Here is a 19,522-nt window from a genome sequence, read left to right as displayed (position 1 = left end):
TGGCACTTCATGTTGCAGCAAAACTGACCCTGATTACAATGGTTATCAAGGTTCCTGATCAACGTTGCATTGGCGTACAAGACGTGGCACATCTGGAGAGCCTCTTCACCACTTGTCCATTATAGGCAGGTACCAACGAACAATCGGAGCTGCTGTGCTGGGTGACGGCATACAAGCCATGAAGCTCTTGATTGAGGTGTTGGAGTTGATATTAAAGAGTCGCATCACCCCAGGCTTTATCGACGTTCTGGATAGGTAGACCTCTCGAGTAAGGTGTTGTGTATGATACCTGCTAGAATGAAGATATCCTGCTTTGCTTGCATCACGGCTCTTGCTGGCACAGCACTCGCCTGCCAGGCAGACCACAAAGATGTATTCGAACTTCACCGTGCCCTCTCGAAACGACAGGAAGTTGCTTTCCCTCCAGTACTGACCAACCAGGAATCCGTTCTGATCAACTCGATTGACAATACTACAATTGACCAGTGGTAGGTGAGACTCATCATAGGGTCCGTTCAGTCCTCTCATTATCGTACAGGAGCTATTACTACACACATGGACTACATATCGCAGGTACAAATAAGAGTCAAGCACAATGGACGGTCGATCGTTGGGCAGAAAACGGCTTCACGAGCTTTCTTGTGGAATATGATGAGCAATTTAGAGAATATCATGATCATTAGGGAGACTGATTGTAGCACAGAGACATTCCTTAACTACCCTGTCGCTCAGTCATTAAGTTTCACAGCAAATGGTACAACACGTTCTGTCAATCTCGAGGAGGCGGTTCTACCACAAGACGACGTTACAGGCTGGCCAGATCGCGTACCCACGTTTCACGGCTATTCCTTCACAGGGTCGGCTGAAGCAGAGTATGTTTATGTAGGACGTGGCCAGCAAGTGGATTTTCAACGTCTTCTCGCACTCAATGTCAGCCTCGAAGGCAAGATCGCTCTTGCGCGGTATGGTGGTAAGTTTGCGGAAGTCCTACTCCAGGCGTGCCTCTGGCCTCATTATTTATGCGCTTGCAACTGACATTTTGCAGGGCCATTTCGCGGCCTCAAGGTCAAGAATGCGCAAGCTCACGGGATGATTGGCTGTGTCACCTTCCTAGACACTGGCGATGATGGCAACATTACAGAGGCTAACGGGTACGCACCATATCCATTCGGCAAAGCCAGAAACCCAACTCAAGTTCAACGGGGCTCTGTTCAGTTTCTGTCCACTTATCCTGGCGACCCTACCACTCCGGGTTATCCTTCAAAGCCCGGCTCCCCACGAACAGGTATTGAGCGGGTTACTCCTCAGATTCCATCTCTACCTCTTTCTTGGATCGAAGCACAGCCACTAATCCAAGCACTTGACGGTTACGGGCCTACTGGGAGAACAGTCAACAGAACTAATTGGGTCGGTGCCTTTAATGCTTCATACTCCACAGGACCTGCACCTGGCGTGACTCTGTCAGTTTCAAATGAAATGCGGGAGAACATAACCACCATCTGGGACTCGATCGGCATCATTAACGGTACTTCCCAAGACGAGGTCATTGTTATCGGCAATCACAGAGATGCGTGGATCATCGGAGGTGCGGCCGACCCAAACTCTGGCAGCGCTGTAATGATCGAGCTGTCAATAGCTTTTGGCAAATTACTTGCTACCGGCTGGAGGCCCAAGCGCACTATCGTACTATGCTCATGGGACGCCGAGGAGTATGGCTTGCTAGGATCAACTGAATTCGTCGAGGAGTACATCCCATGGCTATCAAAAGCAGCAGTCTCATATCTCAACATCGACGTGGGAGCATCTGGACCAAATCCCACCTTCTCAGCCACGCCAGATCTCAATGCAATCGCAATTGAGACCATGAAGAAGGTCGTCTACGACAACTACCGTGGCTACAACAATATGACACTCTACGATGTGTGGCGAGGGCTCGGTGGCCGCATTGGCATCCTAGGCTCCGGCAGTGATTACACAGCCTTCCTGGACAGTGCCGGCATTTCAAGTATAGACATGGGAGCCAGCGCCGGGCCAACCGACGCAATCTACCCATACCACTCCAACTACGACTCCTATCACTGGATGTCCACCTTCGGCGACGTAGGCTTCAACACCCACAAAGTCATGTGCAGGTTCCTCACCCTCCTCGCATACGAACTCTCCACCCGTGAAATCGTCCCTCTCAACCCTACAACCTATGGTGTAGAAATGACAGGATACCTAACCACTCTCCAATCCGTGGTCCAAGCAGGAGGCAGCAACTATACCAATGTCGACCTGAGTCCCATCCGCTCCGCCATCCAGACCTTCAACACCTCCGCATCCGCAATGGCACAGCTCATCGCAGCTACCTCACCATCGGACACGACCACAGTCGACAATATTAACGCGAAGCTGCGAGATTATCAGCGCGGTTTTGTGTCGCAGGGTGGTCTCCCGGAACGTGAGTTTTACCGCCATGTCGTCTATGCACCAGGACTTGATACAGGTTACGCTGGAGTGACTTTTGGTGGTGTCACGGAAGCGGTCACGTTCTACAGGAATGCGACTATGGCGCAGGAATGGGTAGGGAAGACGTCGAGGGCTATTGAGCTTGCTGCGGCGATTCTGGCTCCTTGAGATGTTTGGCATCAAGCGGAGCATGAAGAGCTTGAAATGAGCAGTTTGCCAAACACGGAACTGTGCGAGCTTGTGGTATAGAAGTACATCTACGTATCATTGCACTTGGACAAGAAAAATCAGTTACGAGTTTCGTTCATGTTCATGTCTTTGTCGTCACCGCAACTTGGTATCCTTCATGATCTAGGCACGTTGCTTACTTTTGAGACTCGATACCAACCACTCAAACTAACGGTACAGAAGTGGGGGCGATCGGATGGCTTCCGGAGTGCAAAGTTCATATCGAACAGTATGAGACTGAAACATGACCCAGCGGCGCCTAGCGATCCTCAGACGATAGAGGAACTAATTGCCGAAGGCGAACAGCTTGTGATCTCGGTACCTCTTTAATTTTCGACTCACGCGAACCAAATACGTGGCTTGAAACTCGGTTCGCGCCTGCAGACGCGAAAGACACGTCCAGTCACAATAAGTTAAAATCTGGTAATGCAAACAAAAAGGTGTCAGCAATAATCCGGACCGCCATGTTCCACAGATTCCGTGTGTCTGTTATGGCGTTATCGGTGAAGCCGTCACGATCATCGAGGTCGGTGAGCAGACAGCGGTAGACTCGATACGATTGTGATCAGGGCTGACACCGCATCGCTGCAAGTGTTCCGATATAGCGGTCGAGGTGGTTGGGGAAATGTGTACAGCTGTCAGGTACTCCCGTTCGGTGTGCTTGGCATCTGTCCCGAGAGTCGTGGATGCTACTAATCAATCAACGTGTAAACAAGCCATCACGGGATGCGGGACATGAGTCCGGTAGCCGTGTACGCGTCGTGGCGTGTTCAGCGACGCTGAATGCCGCTTGGTCAAGCAACGAAAATCTGTATTTGCTACGTTCATGGTGAACGCGCAAACCCTGACTCCGGAGCTCGAGATAGGTTTGTTCGCAAATGCAGCGAACCGGACTGTATCCGCGGTCGTGGTTCCAGTATTTCGGCTCATCGACGCTGTCCACTTAATGGCGGTGTATGACCTTTCCATACTGTCGAGGTTCGCATTGGCTGCAAGGCATGACCGATAGACTCGCAACACTTGCTTCATGGAGTACAGATGATTCCCTCTTGTTTGTGCGTAGTCTTCCTGTCGCACGAAACCTATATAGCAGGACCGAAGCAGTTAGCAAGTACTTGTTCTCAGAGTTTTCGGGCCGCCTTTCATATAGGGAACTCCATTTGATCAGCATAACTTTATGTGTAAGCAGGCAAGTGATCGGCAACTACTGAAAGACTGTTCCGTTGTCGATCTGTACTCTGAAGAAGTTGGTAAGAATATGCTCAGGCTTACCACATGGAAGAATAGGAACACGTGAACACAGTTGCAATCGTCCATGCTCCGGGAAGGTCCATGCTAGACTCAGCAGCTTTGTAGTGTAGTTTGTCTTTGAAACGTAATGCTATGGCTGTAGAGAAGCCCAACTCTTAGACCTTCGCTCACAAGGCGCGCAGCTCATTCCAGGCGGACGCCCTGCTTCGGCGACACATCCTGCTAAGCAGCCGTAACGCAGCTGCCTAACAGGTATGCGCATACGTGTTCAATAGACGCGTAATTTTATCTCGTGATCCGTGATCCGTGACCAGGATGACATGGACATGCCTGCAGATCGGTTCGGGAGAGGTAGGAGTTGAGCAAGGGATCTAGTAGGGCTGACAGTGCTGTTCGCGATGTTGCAGTAGACACATTGACTCACACAATTGGAGGTGATGCCCTTGTCATTTCCTGCCTGGATTTGTAAGGCAGTAGAAGGAGCGAACCGGTGTTTCGCGGGCGAATAATTGTGCCGATCATGTGAGCAAAGAAAGAGTGCTACTCTGCCAAAGGCTACACGATAAACAGCAGTTACAATGGAACATGAATATTTTGTTACATCATAGATAGATTCATTGCATGCAGTAGCAGAAGGCTGCTGTGCAAGATTGTGGTTGCCTATCTAGCTATGATCGTAATAAGTCGGGTCGTCAACCATGGTTATGGAAGGCGTACCAAAACTTGCACGCTCCATAACCATTGCACAAGGAGAAGAGTGTGTCTCTTATGCGGTGTCATGAGTCCCAATACCAGTATTCATCCGCTCCATCTCGGGCACTAGAGTCCGCTGGGCATGCACATTGCCAGTGCAATGCAACTCCATCATTAAACACAATATTGTTGTGATGTATTGTAGTACAGGTCCACAATAGTAGACTTTTCCGTAACCTGAACACCGTCGCTCGTAAGATTTCATGTCGTCAAGAGAAAAACATCGCTCGCTAAATTGCTCGTTTGTTATAAGGCAGTTGTTCGGATAGCGTCATCATTCTCAAGCCATCATACTGACCATGCTTGGTCTTCTCGTGTCGTGGTAGTGATTGCGGGATTGATGTCTATACTGGGTATGATCCGGCGATGGTGCCCGGATCAGTGCGAGCTCGAGCTTCTCTTCCAGCTGAAGGAGATCTTTGACCATTTGTAGAGATCGGTCATGAGCAGCTCTCAGTCCCAAGCTTTCCTCCGCTCCATCCACTGTCGCTATTGACATGATGCTTGCCAGTTTGAACTGTTCATTCATGAAAGCTGCCTCGATTTGCTTCTCGAGTCTGGCGTAGTCGTAAGAAGGTTCTGATGAGACTGCTCGAAGCTTGTCCGGTGTTGTGCTGAAGCGGCAGGAGAGAGGAACGTGTGTGAATACCAAGGATGCCAGCTTCCAAATGTCACAGTGAATACACCTTCCTCTGCATACCGAGCAGTGGATTTTCTGTTGTGGTGATGGTCGGAGGCCTCTCATCAGGGCTTGCTTCGATTGGCAGCGAGGCATTATGCTTGTGTTAGGAGTTTGAAGAGAAGTTGGTGATTGTTGTAAGGATGTTAGACGAATGTCTTGAGTAGATCTTATGGCTGGCTCCAAGTCTTGGATCTGAAGTCTTGATATTCTGAAGCAGAACTAGCAATGGGGGCGATCAGAAGATTATATGTTTCCGACAGCTGTACGCTGATGGAGTCTACGATTGAGTCACTGTCTATCACGAAAAAGGTAGTATGAAGCGCGTCAGAGACACTAGAGGCTGATTGAGGAGCAGAAACCTTGTAGCGGATGTCCCAGGTCGGTAAGCCAGAGAAGGTGGGATAAGTCATCTTGTGGAGTGCTTTTCCTGGATGAGCCAGGACCAAAGTCTCGCACGTGGAACTCCTATCCAAGGAGATTGAAACCAGCAGGCTGAAGCTGAAGAAGATGGGTGCAGTGCTCCAAATGCACAAGTGAGGGTTAGGTGGATGCCTTACGCTTCGCTATGGTGCAGAATACGGGTGGGGGGTCTGCAAAAGGACCTCGCTAACTAATCTGCACTTCCGGAAAAGTCTTCTGGTCCACTGTGTAATCACCACTGCAGAACCTCTACCGCGACTCTACGAGCGGACACTCGGCACCTGTGTGCACGGTTCGCGATGTAGGCTCGCGAGCTAGTCCAGTTGAGTCGAAAGCTAGGCGACACGCGATCGCGATTCGATCAGAGCGCGATCGAACTCCGCTTCTGTGCAGTTGCTTCTCCACTAAGTGGCTGCAAGCCAGACTTGTTCAGCGGTGAAGCTGAAAGCAACAAAAGAGCTTCCGAAGGGCGCCTTCTCTCGTGACTGATCTTGAAAGCATCGATGTTACATTTGGTGGCTCCTGCACTGTCGTATCACTACTGACTTTCTTGCTTGCAGTGGCAGCTTCTTGGAACCGTGTGCAATCCTCATCATCGTGTTCCTGACACCATGGCTTCATCGAACAAGCTCGCTCGTTTCAGCAAAAGCGTTCGTTTTGTCTGGTGGTAGTCTCACCATTTTTCGATCTACATTCCGCAAGCCACGCACGTCCGCGTCTGTGCTTCTAGCTCACGCCAGTGAACGAGCAGATCCAACGTGTCGATCTATGCAAGCTTCACGGCTTCAGAGTGTATTACTCTTCCGAAGAATTGAGACATTGCTTCCTACAGTATTGCTGTAACAACTCCGGCTTGCTCGAACCTGGCCCAAGCTCACACAAGTGCTGGCAAGTGCATATAGTAAAGGTCATCAAGCAAGCGCGATCTACAGAAAGTCATGGTTCATTTGGTAGTGGTACTGTTCGACGAGCTGACATGCTGGCAAGATCGAAATCTCTGATAAGTAATCACTCTTCCGGCAGTCCCTCCTTAGCATCGTAACCGCTTCTGCACTTTAATAGGTCATGACTCTGGTTTAATCCGATGACTCAATTTCGTGTTCCACGATTGCAGTGTTTTCTCATTGTTTCTCCTGAGCTACACGACATTTGCTGCAGTTAGCAAACCCAAGAGCAATTCGGACGTTCTGCTTGCGGCCACCGCGAGAAAATTAGTACACAACGTCCCAACAGGTGCCACAACATTATCCCTACGACTTCCGGATCTAGATTCAAGATTTACCGTACCTTCGCGAGACGATGAGATCATGCCAGTAACGATGCCATTTTGGTTTTGATGTTTCAATCGTGGGATGCGACTGTGCTCGACAGTTGCAAGCAGAGTCGCTTGTCTTCCCGGTGGCTGGAAAGTATACTATTCATGGCAGTTCGCGAATCTGAACAATACTTCGCGATCACTACAAGCAATTCTGATGACGGCGAGCGTGATCAGTCTTCTTCTGGAAATTACCAAGATCCTATACAAGACCAAAGCATCTTTCAGAAGTCTTCTAGAACTCCAGCCGTAATAATTGAGGACGAAAGCGACGAGTGTAATCAGTTAATTCGTTTCAAGCGAGGAAAGTGCTCCACCAACGATCATGCCTGAATGTGATTGGCAGGCTTCTTCCGTATCATCCATTCTGCCAAGATTCATTCAGTTCAGCTTCTGTTTGTGGCTTTCTAGAGTCGGCGCTCTGGCCTATCGTGTGATTACCTGCTTCCTGCACCATGCGACTCGTGCGTGTATGCAAGCTCGAACAAGTACAGTGCGTTAAACAAGATAATCTCACGTTCCTATTACTGGACAGTCAGGTGGAGGAATGGTAGGGCTGCAGCCACAAAACACTACGATGGTCAGGTCTGAAGTAACCTCACAAAAAGTCCTGCTCGAAGCTTAATGAACATGCCACGCGCGGAGTGTTTACTTCTGCACGTCATTCGGAAGGATGAGGCGAGGTACTCTCATTACAGCTGTTGGTCGATACAGACGAAGCATTGCTGATTCACGAGATCAGATGGGATGAAACGCAGCAAAACATCATTCCATTTACTGTTTGGCTCCCTCTCTTCGTCACCGACAACAACGAACACAACCATACGTATGATGTCCTTGCTAACACAACAAATTACGTGCCCATCATCTGAACAATGCCATGCCTCAGCCATACTGAACACTCGATCACATAAGCGCCAGACTCATCATGGTAGCTGCATGTCAACCAGGATCTCGTTACATCTCCATTCCACTGACCGTTTGTCCTCGCTTGCAAAAGTACGTTCTTCAATTGACATCCTGGTCTCTGCATGGTGCTCGCGTGTCTGAGCGCTGCTTACGTGCTTGGCCCTTCCCTCTACAGTAAGGCTGGTATTCTTGGCAGTCTGAAACACGAGATTCAGTTCCCATGACACACCGTTTCTTCCCCAAACGAAGAATGCGTGCAAGTACTAAATTCAGGAACAAATAACCCCTACAACTTCAATCTGACATTCGCCAAGACGGGAGGAGTTTGGTGCTAGCACTGCTGCGTATGGATGAGGAACGAACAAAGATCCTGGAGCAGCTACAAAATGCTTACGAGCTGAACGAACCACGGTAAGCAGAGCAGTATGGTATGCACAACTTGCTGTTAGCTCCCAGAGCTCGGTGCGTAGCCACGTGTAAGATCCCTGCTCGAAATCATGCCACGAACGTAATTATCGGTTGTGGGGCTACCTCTCCTGTCTCGCTGGTTGACTCACAGCCCATGCAGGAGATGACCTTGGGTCAGCTCATACACTCTGTACATTTCAAGCGCTCTTGAAAAGTGTCTGTGTCGAAGAGAGCGATACAGGCCGAGCGAGCATCTTCGACAAGAAGAAGAGGCATCGACTACGTAATTTGAGAGAACTTCAGATTGGCCAGACCAGCCATGGTACAGATCTCGTCTTTATCAGTGGTATTCTCAGGTGACTGTCTGCGAAGGTCATGTTGCGTGTAACAAATAAAACTTGGGCATTCGAAGACTCGATTAGAAACGAGGCGTGAATTGTATTGATAGCTCCTGCTGATCTTGACGAGCATAATGTCAACTTTAGTATGGGCTGAGTCATCTACTCGCCGCTTCGCTCTGAAGCAGCTGTCCATCAAGAAGTGCTCGAGCACAACAGACTCGCTACTAACCGCTTTCTCATTAGGCAGCTCTTCTCTGATGCAACTCATCTCAACTGCCAGAAATCAACGCAGTTACTAGTATCTTGGTGGACCACCAGGATAGCCTTGACCTTGAGGCGGATATCCCTGAGGTGGACCGCCTCTACCAGCTTGTGGCGGGTAGCCTCCTTGTTGCTGCTGACCATATCCTCCTTGTTGTTGCTGTTGTCCATATCCTCCTTGTGGCTGTCCATATTGTGGTTGACCATACTGACCCTGAGGAGGGCCGCCACCATAACCTTGTTGTTGTGGTGGTTGTTGCTGGTATCCTCCGTATTGTCCCGGTGGAGGGCCACCAAAACCTTGTTGCATTGGAGGTCCGCCCTGCGTTGATTCGTCTTTCTTGTCGTATGAAGAGTCGATACTACCGAGGAGGAGCTTGATGAGCCAGAGCTCTGGTGTGAGGTTGACAGGTGGAACGGCACGGGACATTTCATCTTGTTCTACTTCGAAGTCTGCAAAGTATTAGCCTTTGTGTCGTGTGAACTTGTTTCTAACTTACTTGACGTGCAATCGATAATATCGCCAATCTCTCTGTTCTCATCGAGCTGCTTGAGAAATTCTCGAGCCTTGATATCATTTCCGACTTGTGCAAACTGGAATGCGAGAGCACCTTTGCCGTATCTTGGGTTGCTTTGCAGTTGTCGAGATGCACCTAATATGATATTGCTGATATCACGGTGAGACTCGCCAGTTGGCTGGCCATCAGTAATGATAATGACAAGAACCGGCTTTCGTAATTGACCAGATGCTGCAGGGCTAAGCACAAGTGGACCGAGCACCTTGTTCTGCAATTCTCGACCCATAGGTGTAAGGCCTTGGAAACGTATTCGGCCAATAAGCTCTTCAACTTGTTGCGCTGATCTTATTCCATTGCCTTGTTCTAGGGAGTTCATGAATCGGACTTGGATACCGTCGTCGTCGAAGAGTCCGGCAGCGAAAGCGACACGATTAATGATAAGCTTGAGGTCGTCGATACGTTCTCCATTCTCTTCAAACGCCATTGATCCGCTGTCATCAACGTATAGCATGACATCGTACAGTGCCAGTTTTACGATGTCTTGAGCAATCTCGGGATTGACCTTCCACTGTTGAGCCAGAATCTGAACTTGGCTAGAAGCACGGTTTGCGATCATGTCGAGTTGCGGAGAGTTCGGTGGATAAAAATTTTGTAGACCTCTCTCTTGAATGGCTCCCATGAGCAAGTTCTTGTATGCGCCGACATTCTGACCGCCGCCTTGAGGGGGTGGGCCTTGACCATATTGAGGTTGACCTTGCGGTGCTCCAGGTCCGCCTGGGTACGAAGGTTGGCCCTACATAACAAAACATTAGTGAGAATTCGAGGCATGCAAATCAAAATCGGAAGAAGTACGAACATATCCTTGGCCCGGCTGCTGGTAGGAAGGCTGCTGAGGAGGCTGTTGATATGGTTGTTGAAAGCCCGGCTGCTGGTACGACTGAGGACCCTGTCCTTGTGGTGGATACTGCTGCGCTTGAGGATTGTATCCGAATTGCTGCTGCGAAGGCTGAGGAGAGTAGGGCTGCTGGTACATGTTCATTTGTGGTGGTTGCGACGGAGGTCTTTGCTGCTGACCTGGCCACGATGGCTGTTGGTAAGGAGATTGAGGAGGAACTCCCGGTCTCGGTGGTATGGCAGGACCTTGTGGATAGGATTGATACTGCGACTGCGGATATGGTGCTTGCGTAGATCCAGGTCGTGGTGGTATACTCGGCGCTCCTGGTGGGGGATATGGAGAGTTCATAGGTTGTCCTGGTATGAGACTTGGTGGTTGTCCAGACGCCAAACGGGAGAATTTGCTCATCGTGACAGCAGATAGTATTAAATGCGCCTCCGACCAAGCTTGCTGAGTGATATGGCCTAATAATGATCGCGGCAGCTATGTATTGAGGAACAGTCTGAAAATCCAGATGATGAGTGACAACCCCAAGTTGGAGGTGACGTAGCACAGGTTAATTCCGCGACTTGGTTTAGATATCCAGAATAACCTCCGGAAGAACGATCAAGAAGTAACGACTGCTGTTTGTGCAATAGTACTTACAAAGGGTGGTCCTCCTCTACCAGTACCTTGTGGTGGGCCTTGGCCTGGGTTATATGCTTGATATTGTTGCTGCCCGGGCTGAGCGAATGTTTAGCGAAAAAGTTACTTCGAATCACATGCACAATGAGACTCACATAGCCCTGTGGTGGTTGTCCGCTTGGAGGTCCTCCTGCGCCGGGACCTCCTGGATATGGAGGTTGGCCACCTTGAGCAGCAGCAAGTTTAGAAGCGAGCTAGAAACAAAGTCGTCGTCAGCTTTCGCGGTACACAGAGGATTGCAGCCTGTGCCAATGCCGTAGCAGGAAGCATTATAGAGTTGCTTGTAACTTACTCCCATGATTGATAATCTTGTGGTAAGAAGTTTTGAGGAGAGGTAAGCAAGACTCTGGACTGTCTGGGACTATTGCGTATATAAACTTGATCTGTTTGCGATCGTGCAAACCATCGGTCAGGCCCAGCTGATGCATGCTCTCCATCACCAAAGCTGAAGCGAACACTCAGCGCGACCCCACCCCTTGCAGCCACTAATGACGCATGGCGGGGTCAGTCGAATCATGCCGTGATTGCATGCACGTTGCGAGCCAAGAATCTGCCTTACGAAGAACTCAGCCACATGGAACAACTGCAGCCGAGCTGATTTTTTGGAGATCTCGAAGATCACTTCTACTCATGCTTAATAATAGGCCTTCGAGGCGACACTTTGCAAATGGCGATATCTTATTAAGGTATCAGCCACTTCATTGACAAGGACTTCAACGATGTGGCGTTCATGTTCTCATCTGGACAGCCATGTTATCTCTGACGAGGTACAGGTGTCCAGAAAGTTCAAGATCTACCATTCCATAGCAAGGACTTCCTGCTTGGTCCAATACTGCCTGATGTTCTCGGCACCGAGCATCCTTACTTCTTCATCTAGATGTGCCCAAAGAACCTCCCCGAAAGAATCCATGATATCCTTCAGCTCATTCATCCTTAACTCTTTCTCGCCAGACTGGCATGCCTGAAGATAGTCTTGTACTTTCTCGAGCCCGTCGTGTATCTGTTCGTGTTGATGAATCAAAATCTCATCATCCTTGAAACCTGGCATCCTTTCCGCCAATTCAGGGAAGATATGTCGTTCCTCAATAGTATGATGAATGGTTAGGTGGTGGCACAGCTGCAAACCAGCTTGTATGAAGCCACGAATCGATACTCCCGCTGGACGTTGTCCTGATGAGCAGGCACTGTACAGCATGTTCCATGTCCGCCTGAAATGGTTATGATATGCATCCATCATAATTGCTAACCGATTGTAGATTTGGAAATCCTGTATTGAAAGTTTCGGCAGTTCCTGGGCCTTCTTCGCATCGGCAGGCCCTGCATCAGAGAGCACAGGCATAGGGTTCTGCTGCGGAAGTGATTCAGTCATCCTAGAGGAGGCGACTGAAGGATTGCCGGAGGTTTTGAATTCGGCTGATATGGTGTGATACTTGGTCCGAAGTGAATTGTGAACGACGGTAGGTTGAAGGACTGATATTGTGGAGGAGATACTGTTTCTAAGGACCGGAATTGTTCTGAATGCGACGGCTACCATAAGTATAATAATCCACAATCGCATGGATGAGGAGATGAAGTTGGAGTTTGTTGAGAGCAAAGGCTGTTGATAACTTAGTTTGTGGCGCGTCGTGAAATTTGAGAACTCGCTTTCTAACTGCCGGCCGAGAAAAAGCGACCTCACGTGACGACTTCGTTTTTCCGCGTATCGAAAGCTAGGTCAAGGTAGCTTGCCTCTGCCAGTACAATTTGCACCACTTACTGCTCTCATACGCCTTCTGAATTCAGAGAGCTCAGGATTCATGGCCATTCTTCTGCACCACGGAAATGAATGCAAAGATTGTTGATCGACACGAGCCGAGTACGTGCAGACAGATGCTGAAGAACCATTTCACGAAGTCGCCCTATCTGCATCAGCAGCACCTCTCGGCACTCTGCCTTCAGCAAGATCTTTCTCGATTCGGTCAATTTCAGCCATACTTTTCGCATTTTGTAGCATTTCCTGAACTCTTCTCTTCTCACTTTCGCTCAATACAGCTCTGAAAGTTTTACCACCGCTCCCTGCCGCTACTCTTCCGTTCGTGATCATACTTGAATCCGAGGTCTTGCTCTTTACACCCCTGATCTTGGCGACTAACTCGCTGGGCGTTGAGGATGTGCCGAACAGCTCTTTTGCTTCATCGCGTTCAATTTCGCGCACTCGTTCGTAGTCAAGGAACCTTATGCTTGGGATGGACCAGATCATGTATAACCGATAGTGCTGTGAGAACGCAATACGTCAGAGACAGCACTTTTGGGGTGCACAAATGTACATACCTCTTTCTTGGTCACAGGATTTTCTGTCAGTACCACATGCGCAAGCTTGCGACATCTGGTCAAGCCTTCTAAGTCTGCTAACTCTTTCACATTGTTGTTGGCAAGTACCAAAGTGGTTAGATTCGGTATCTCTTCTGCGATTCGTCTATCGACGCTCTGTATCCTATTGCGTGCGCACAGGAGTGTGTTCAGTCGAGGCGACAATGGAAAGTTTGATAATGTGGTCAAGTCATTGTCGGTGAAGTCGATCGCATCGTGTGGACCAGCGACACCAAGGTTTTCTATCGTTGGGATTTTATGGCCTGGTGGGTAGCAAGAATTCTTTGTCAATCATGCTCTTAAGATTAAGCTCAAGTGTAGTATCTGTTCTTCACGTACCTCGTAGGTCTAGTTCACGTTCTTTGAGAGGGTTGAGGTAGGAGAGGGAATTGTGTATTAGGTCCGCTGTAAGACGCATCGTGCAAAGCGTCGAGGTTGTAACGAGGTATCGAATGCGCAAATTGGTCAATGCAATGGTCGCATGCAATCGTGATCGTTACTCAATAAACAAGTGCTCTAAGCGCTCCTTGTTTTGAGTGTGTTACTGGCACGTATCGTAGAAATATATTCTGTTCACAGAAATCAGGACTGCTTTGGCCTCACTAGTGCTCACCAATGCTTCTACTTTTTGTTCCTGCCTAGATGCCTAAGTAGTGCTTATATAAGCTCTATGCACGACCGTAGTACTTTCACCATAAGCTGGAACCATCCTTTTCAGAGCTAGCCTAAGCAATTCACGTAATATTTGATTGATCAGTCAGGTCTGAAACCAATATGGCGACTACATCGGAGCACGAACAGACAACGTGTGACGTGCTTCGTCAACAGTAATGTTTACAGTAGCTTGATCAAGCAACATATGTGTATATATATACGCTCAACTAGTCGTGAGACTGTACGATGTGAACTATGCTTGTGCATGAGTACCGACTTTCTCTCAAAGTTTTGACCTCCGCTGACGACTCTTTCTTAACTGGGTGGGTCCCTCGTTGCTCGAATCAACGTCAAATTCACTAAAGAGCTCAAGATTAAGCTTCGATGCCAGATCTAATACCCGTGTAGACACAGTAGCTGGGTCACGTCGATTCTTACCTTCACGACGATGTTCAGATATCCGACCAATAAGTTCCCATAGGCGACCTTTTGGTTGCAGCGTACCACTGTCTACATCTCTCTCCGGCATATAATCCGGCGCAACTTGGACGAGTAGGCTACCTTTGGCGACACCTTGACGAGAAACACGAATAATTCCTTCTTCTTGGTACCGGCTATAGGCATTTCTGATTGCTTCTGTGTTAATGGCCTCAAAATAGGACAGATCACCCTGGTGGTAGAGTGTTCGTCCGAGGTTTTGGCATAATGCTTGAGCTCTCTTCATTTCGATCCATGCTGTAGACGAACCGGTCGGTGGAACGAGACAGAGCAGCGATACTGCTCCAAGCCATGCTGCATCAACAAAAGGCCAGAACAAGAAGCAATAGAAGTCAAAACTCTCACGTCCCCGCTGGCGTTCAACTTGTGATAGACCAATCAATCTTCCTTGTTGCTCGTCTTCTGTGGCTTCCAGAATTTCATCTTCCACGAGGCCTTCCAAAGCATGCTTAAAATTGTGCTCGAGGCCCTGGCCAGTTCTAAAGATGAACTCACCCCTCGATAGTTGCGACAGAAACGCTACCTGTTCTGCTAGGTCCTTTTCTGGAATGCGCTCTACCAGTCTGCCGCCACCTTGTTTGACTTTTGTATACAGAGATACAGCTATCAAAGCCTCAGAAATGAATAAATGTATAGTCATGTTTCGATAGAACGACAACTGGAACCGATCCACAGCATAGTATGTCTCTTCAGCAAGTCCGTCGATAGTGCCTACAAGGTTCGGACCCAGAACGTTCAGAGCACGGTCCACAATTTCCAGTGTTGGCGATCCATGGAAATCAGCAACGTTTCCTCCATTCGCATTGATTCGAGCCCGGAGCCAATCAACACGACGTCCAAGCTCACCTCTACCAACGCCACGTCCTCGGAGAGTTAACAGTACAGTACCCACCAAAGCTGTTGGCATCACGACTGACACATCATTGACATCAGCAAGGACTTTGTAACCAAGCGTCCTCAGTAAACGTGTCCGCACTTCCGGGTTAGTCTGGTCGATGCCGTCCTGTGCTTTGACTGTAGCATTAGTACGTGCAAGCTGACTGTCCACAAATTCTCGAAGAGACCATGGCTCCTGGAATCGACAATCGACTCGACCCATGTTCATGCCGAGGACGGATGAGGAGGATAGAAAACCGGATAGGTTCTCTTTCTGCTTCGGATTGCCAAGCATCTCCGTGACATACGAATCGACTTCAATGACCTTGTCGTATTGCATGGATACTGGACAGATGTAAGCATCTTTGGTCCGTCCTGAGAGTACAGAATCAAGCAAGAAACTCAGGAATCCAAACTTTGGTTGTAACAGCTTTCCGGTTCTTGACCGACCGCCTTCGATAAAGCACTCAAGATTGTACCCCTGTTGTAACATGGTATCAATATAAGCCTGTACCAGTGTCGTATACAGCGCGTCCCCATCGAAGCTCCTCCTGATCCACATAGCACCACGATGCTGGAGGAATGGACCAACAACAGGGAAGTTCAGGTTCTCTCCAGCGACAACTACAGGCAAGGTGATACCGAGCCTGAAGCAGATTAGCTGGAGCGCGACATAGTCAATGTGACTCGTATGCCTAGGTAGAAAGACAATCGGCATTTTCTGAGCAGCAGCACGTTTAGCAACTTCTCTTAAACGGGTGACCTCTGCCTCAGATACATGGACTCCGCTGTAGACTCGCGTAAGAAGCTGCGTACACATATAGAAGGCGGACCGGATCTGGAACTTGCTCTCCATTTTGCACATCATCTTGTCGACCATGAGGGCTGCATACTCGTCCAAGCTTGATTCCAGCTCTGCTTTTCTTATTTGTCTCAATGTAGCATTTCCCGTACTCAGCAGTTCCTCCTTTTCCTCTCTGTAAAGTCTTTCCTCAACTAATTCATCCAGTTTCTTGCGTAGCAAAGGCGATCGCATAACAGTCCCCTTGATCTTTGCAGTGTAACCTGGATAGAATACAGGCTGTCCTATCACATCGGCATTGTCGTAGGATCTCCAGCCAACACCCCGAATGAAAAGATACAACTCATGAGCGAAGTCGAATGGATTCTGTCTAAATCTTGCCATACGATCGAGGAGAGTCCTCTCTGAGGTGCTGTTGGCATTTCCTGTGCCATCCTTCTCTACCTCCCGAAGGAGGGAGGTCATCTGCAAATTCGAGGTCGTTGCCATGGTGCCATCCGACCATCACGATATGGTCAACATGGTGGTCGGGTATTCATGTTCTTTCGTATACACGATGGCTTTTAGCAACGTGCAGGCAATGCCTCCGTGATTCAAAAGCCCAGCGACGCGATTAATGCACACTGATGTTTCAGCTCGCCGAGGTTACACGAAACTTGGGGTTCAGACAAGCGTGCGTCATCCCTGAGAAGCAGCCCCAGCACGTGCAAGACCTGGGCCGTTTGTGCTGAGAAAAGGCAATCGTAGGCGGAAGCACGAGCCTCCAGAACCACCCTGCGCGCACCACCCACCACTGCAAACTGTGCGCATCCTGCGACAATTTGGAAGACACCGGGATAGCCACCTATCCTTCACGAACACCGACACGGCCTGTCCTCGACACACGTAATGTCATCGGAACCCTTGAGACAGTAGCCTCATACGCACGTCTTCCAGTCGCTCGTTTCTTCTCAAATTTCCCCCAATAGATTGTAATAACAAGGAAGTTTAGTAACTGCTGAAGTTGAGGATGGGTAAATCCGACAAATACAACTATGGCGTAGTGCTTGATGCTGGTTCATCAGGCACACGCGTGTACATATACCGCTGGCTGAGGAATGCGCTGGCCCGAGCACAAGAGTCGACAATTCACAAACTTCCCGAACTCGAAACAAAGGACAAATGGACGAAGAAGGTACATCCAGGTGTCTCTACCTTTGGCGAAACACCTGAACTTGTTGGCACAGATCATTTGAAGGCTCTGGTCGGTCATGCTGTTGAATATATACCAAAAGATGCAATACCAAACACGCCTATTTTCCTACTTGCGACGGCAGGAATGCGTTTGCTTCCTGATCAACAAAGGCGAAACGTCCTAGACTCCATATGCTCCTATTTGAAGACCGAAACCGATTTCTTCCTTCCTGACTGCGACCTACATATCCAAGTGATTCCTGGCGAAACTGAAGGATTGTATGGCTGGGTTGCAGCCAATTATTTACTAGGTGGCTTCGACAATGCGGAAGAGCACGATCATGGAAAAGGGCATCGTACATATGGTTTCCTTGATATGGGTGGTGCATCTGCACAGATAGCCTTTGCCCCAAACAGTACTGAGGCAGAGAAGCACGCAAACGACCTGACTCTTATGAGGTTACGGACAGTGGATGGTGTGTCGCAAGAATACCGCGTCTTCGTTACGACATGGCTGGGTTTTGGAGTCAACGAAGCGCGAAGGCGTTATGTCAAGCAGTTGCTCGATACATATGCCGTCGAAGCGCTTGACGAGATTCCGGACCCCTGCTTACCTCATGGTGTAATACTCACTATTGACGGCGAACTGCTCGCGGAAAAGGATGTTGGACAACAGCATTTGATAGGCATCGGAGCCTTTGATGAATGCTTGCGCCGAACTCTCCCGCTACTTGAAAGAGAAAAGGAGTGCTTGGATGAGCCGTGCCTATTCAATGGGCAACATGTCCCAGCCATAGACTTCGACGTCAATCACTTTGTTGGCATCAGTGAGTACTGGCACACAACACACGAGATCTTTGAGATGGCGCATAAGGACAAATCCTACGATTTCAATACCTACCAGAATAGGGTAGCAGAGTTCTGTTCCCAAGACTGGAAATCGATCGAGACAGCTATTGGCGATAAACTCTACGGCAAGAAAGTGGACGAACAGACAGCATACCAAGTGTGCTTCAAGGCGAGCTGGCTCATCAATATTCTGCACGATGGTATTGGTGTCCCAAGAGTCGGACTCGAACACAACCCTACCACAGCCAACGGCACGAAAGAAATCATCGAAGCAGGGAAGGAGAAAGGCTATCTAGAACCCTTCCAAGCTGTAAACAAGATCAAGAGCACAGAGATTTCATGGACGATGGGTAAGATGGTGCTCTACGCATCAGCTGACGTACCAGCACTTGAAGAACAAGCAGCTCCAGTGGGATTCGGAAGCAATGATGGTTCTATTGTGCCCGCAGACTTTCAGCTACCAGGAGGCGGTCGATTACAGCCAGGCTCGTTATCAGTGCCTGACCAGAGCATAACCAGCAAAATCACTGACACGCTATTATCGTCTGATTCACCACACCGGATACCTGGCTTTCTCTTCTTCCTTCTTATTGTGTTCATCGCCTTTTTCTATCTTCGGAAACGTAACGCGAACAAAGCAGGGACGCTTCCAAGACGCACGAGTTCGCAAACCCTGTTTTCGAAGTTCAATAGGCTCCTGGGTCGAAGGAATGCCTCAAAGGACTACGACCGTGAGCTGGAAGATGGCAGTACGCGTCTTTATGATCCGAATGACTTTGAGCTCGGCGCGATGGATAGCAGTGATGATGATGAAGTAGCATCGAAGCCAGCAAGTGGTTATGCCTCGCCTACAACGAAAAGAAATGTTAAGTCGGGTGGTGTTGCAGGGAGACTGACGCCTGACATTATGGACAGGAGGGGATTACTCGTTAGAACCGAGTCAAGGGAAAGGTTTGATGGTCTTGGCGGGAGGAAGAGTAGACAAGGAAGTCGGAGTCCGACAAGGAGAGATAGATGATGTATGAAGCTGCTCAGCGACAAGCAGCATCTTCTGAAATTGTTGTACATCTGTAGGTGTAGATATCACCGAGACGGTGATATTGATGTGGACAACGATGGGCCATAGCGAAGACCTTACGTTCTCCGAACATATTTTCTACCAAGCACTTTGAGCCCCTGAAACCACGCACAGATTCGGGTTTCTC

General features: G+C 49.0%; 7 protein-coding genes across 7 annotated transcripts; 2 read left to right on the top strand and 5 right to left on the bottom strand.

Annotated features, from left to right (window-relative positions):
- Positions 1-555: 555 nt before the first annotated feature.
- Positions 556-2,619, top strand: LTR64_003401 (uncharacterized protein; the record flags this gene model as incomplete). The annotated part of the gene is made up of 2 exons (XM_064897758.1): positions 556-970; positions 1,046-2,619. 2 exons carry the CDS (start codon positions 556-558, stop codon positions 2,617-2,619), a joined length of 1,989 nt encoding a protein of 662 aa, XP_064756708.1.
- A 6,434-nt stretch (positions 2,620-9,053) lies between these two features.
- On the bottom strand, positions 9,054-10,840 carry LTR64_003400 (uncharacterized protein; the record flags this gene model as incomplete). The annotated part of the gene is made up of 3 exons (XM_064897757.1): positions 9,054-9,472; positions 9,520-10,330; positions 10,394-10,840. 3 exons carry the CDS (start codon positions 10,838-10,840, stop codon positions 9,054-9,056), a joined length of 1,677 nt encoding a protein of 558 aa, XP_064756707.1.
- Positions 10,841-11,073: 233 nt separating this feature from the next.
- On the bottom strand, positions 11,074-11,414 carry LTR64_003399 (uncharacterized protein; the record flags this gene model as incomplete). Its single annotated transcript, XM_064897756.1, has 2 exons — positions 11,074-11,310; positions 11,409-11,414. The coding sequence occupies 2 exons, from the start codon at positions 11,412-11,414 to the stop codon at positions 11,074-11,076; spliced, it is 243 nt and encodes an 80-aa protein (XP_064756706.1).
- A 495-nt stretch (positions 11,415-11,909) lies between these two features.
- On the bottom strand, positions 11,910-12,485 carry LTR64_003398 (uncharacterized protein; the record flags this gene model as incomplete). The annotated part of the gene is made up of 2 exons (XM_064897755.1): positions 11,910-12,324; positions 12,364-12,485. The coding sequence occupies 2 exons, from the start codon at positions 12,483-12,485 to the stop codon at positions 11,910-11,912; spliced, it is 537 nt and encodes a 178-aa protein (XP_064756705.1).
- Positions 12,486-13,001: 516 nt separating this feature from the next.
- LEA1 (U2 snRNP complex subunit) lies at positions 13,002-13,883 on the bottom strand (the record flags this gene model as incomplete). The annotated part of the gene is made up of 3 exons (XM_064897754.1): positions 13,002-13,370; positions 13,427-13,728; positions 13,805-13,883. 3 exons carry the CDS (start codon positions 13,881-13,883, stop codon positions 13,002-13,004), a joined length of 750 nt encoding a protein of 249 aa, XP_064756704.1.
- A 519-nt stretch (positions 13,884-14,402) lies between these two features.
- LTR64_003396 (uncharacterized protein) lies at positions 14,403-16,784 on the bottom strand (the record flags this gene model as incomplete). The annotated part of the gene is made up of 1 exon (XM_064897753.1): positions 14,403-16,784. One exon carries the CDS (start codon positions 16,782-16,784, stop codon positions 14,403-14,405), a length of 2,382 nt encoding a protein of 793 aa, XP_064756703.1.
- A 520-nt stretch (positions 16,785-17,304) lies between these two features.
- On the top strand, positions 17,305-19,335 carry YND1 (Golgi apyrase; the record flags this gene model as incomplete). Its single annotated transcript, XM_064897752.1, has 1 exon — positions 17,305-19,335. One exon carries the CDS (start codon positions 17,305-17,307, stop codon positions 19,333-19,335), a length of 2,031 nt encoding a protein of 676 aa, XP_064756702.1.
- Between the last annotated feature and the right edge of the window lie 187 nt (positions 19,336-19,522).

The sequence above is a fragment of the Lithohypha guttulata genome, assembly GCF_036872675.1.
Source record: "Lithohypha guttulata strain CCFEE 5908 chromosome Unknown scaffold_2, whole genome shotgun sequence".
In the NCBI taxonomy this organism is placed as follows: Eukaryota; Fungi; Ascomycota; class Eurotiomycetes; order Chaetothyriales; family Trichomeriaceae; genus Lithohypha; species Lithohypha guttulata.
The sequence above is the reverse complement of the archived record's forward strand: the minus strand, read 5'-3'. Positions and strand labels throughout refer to the sequence as shown.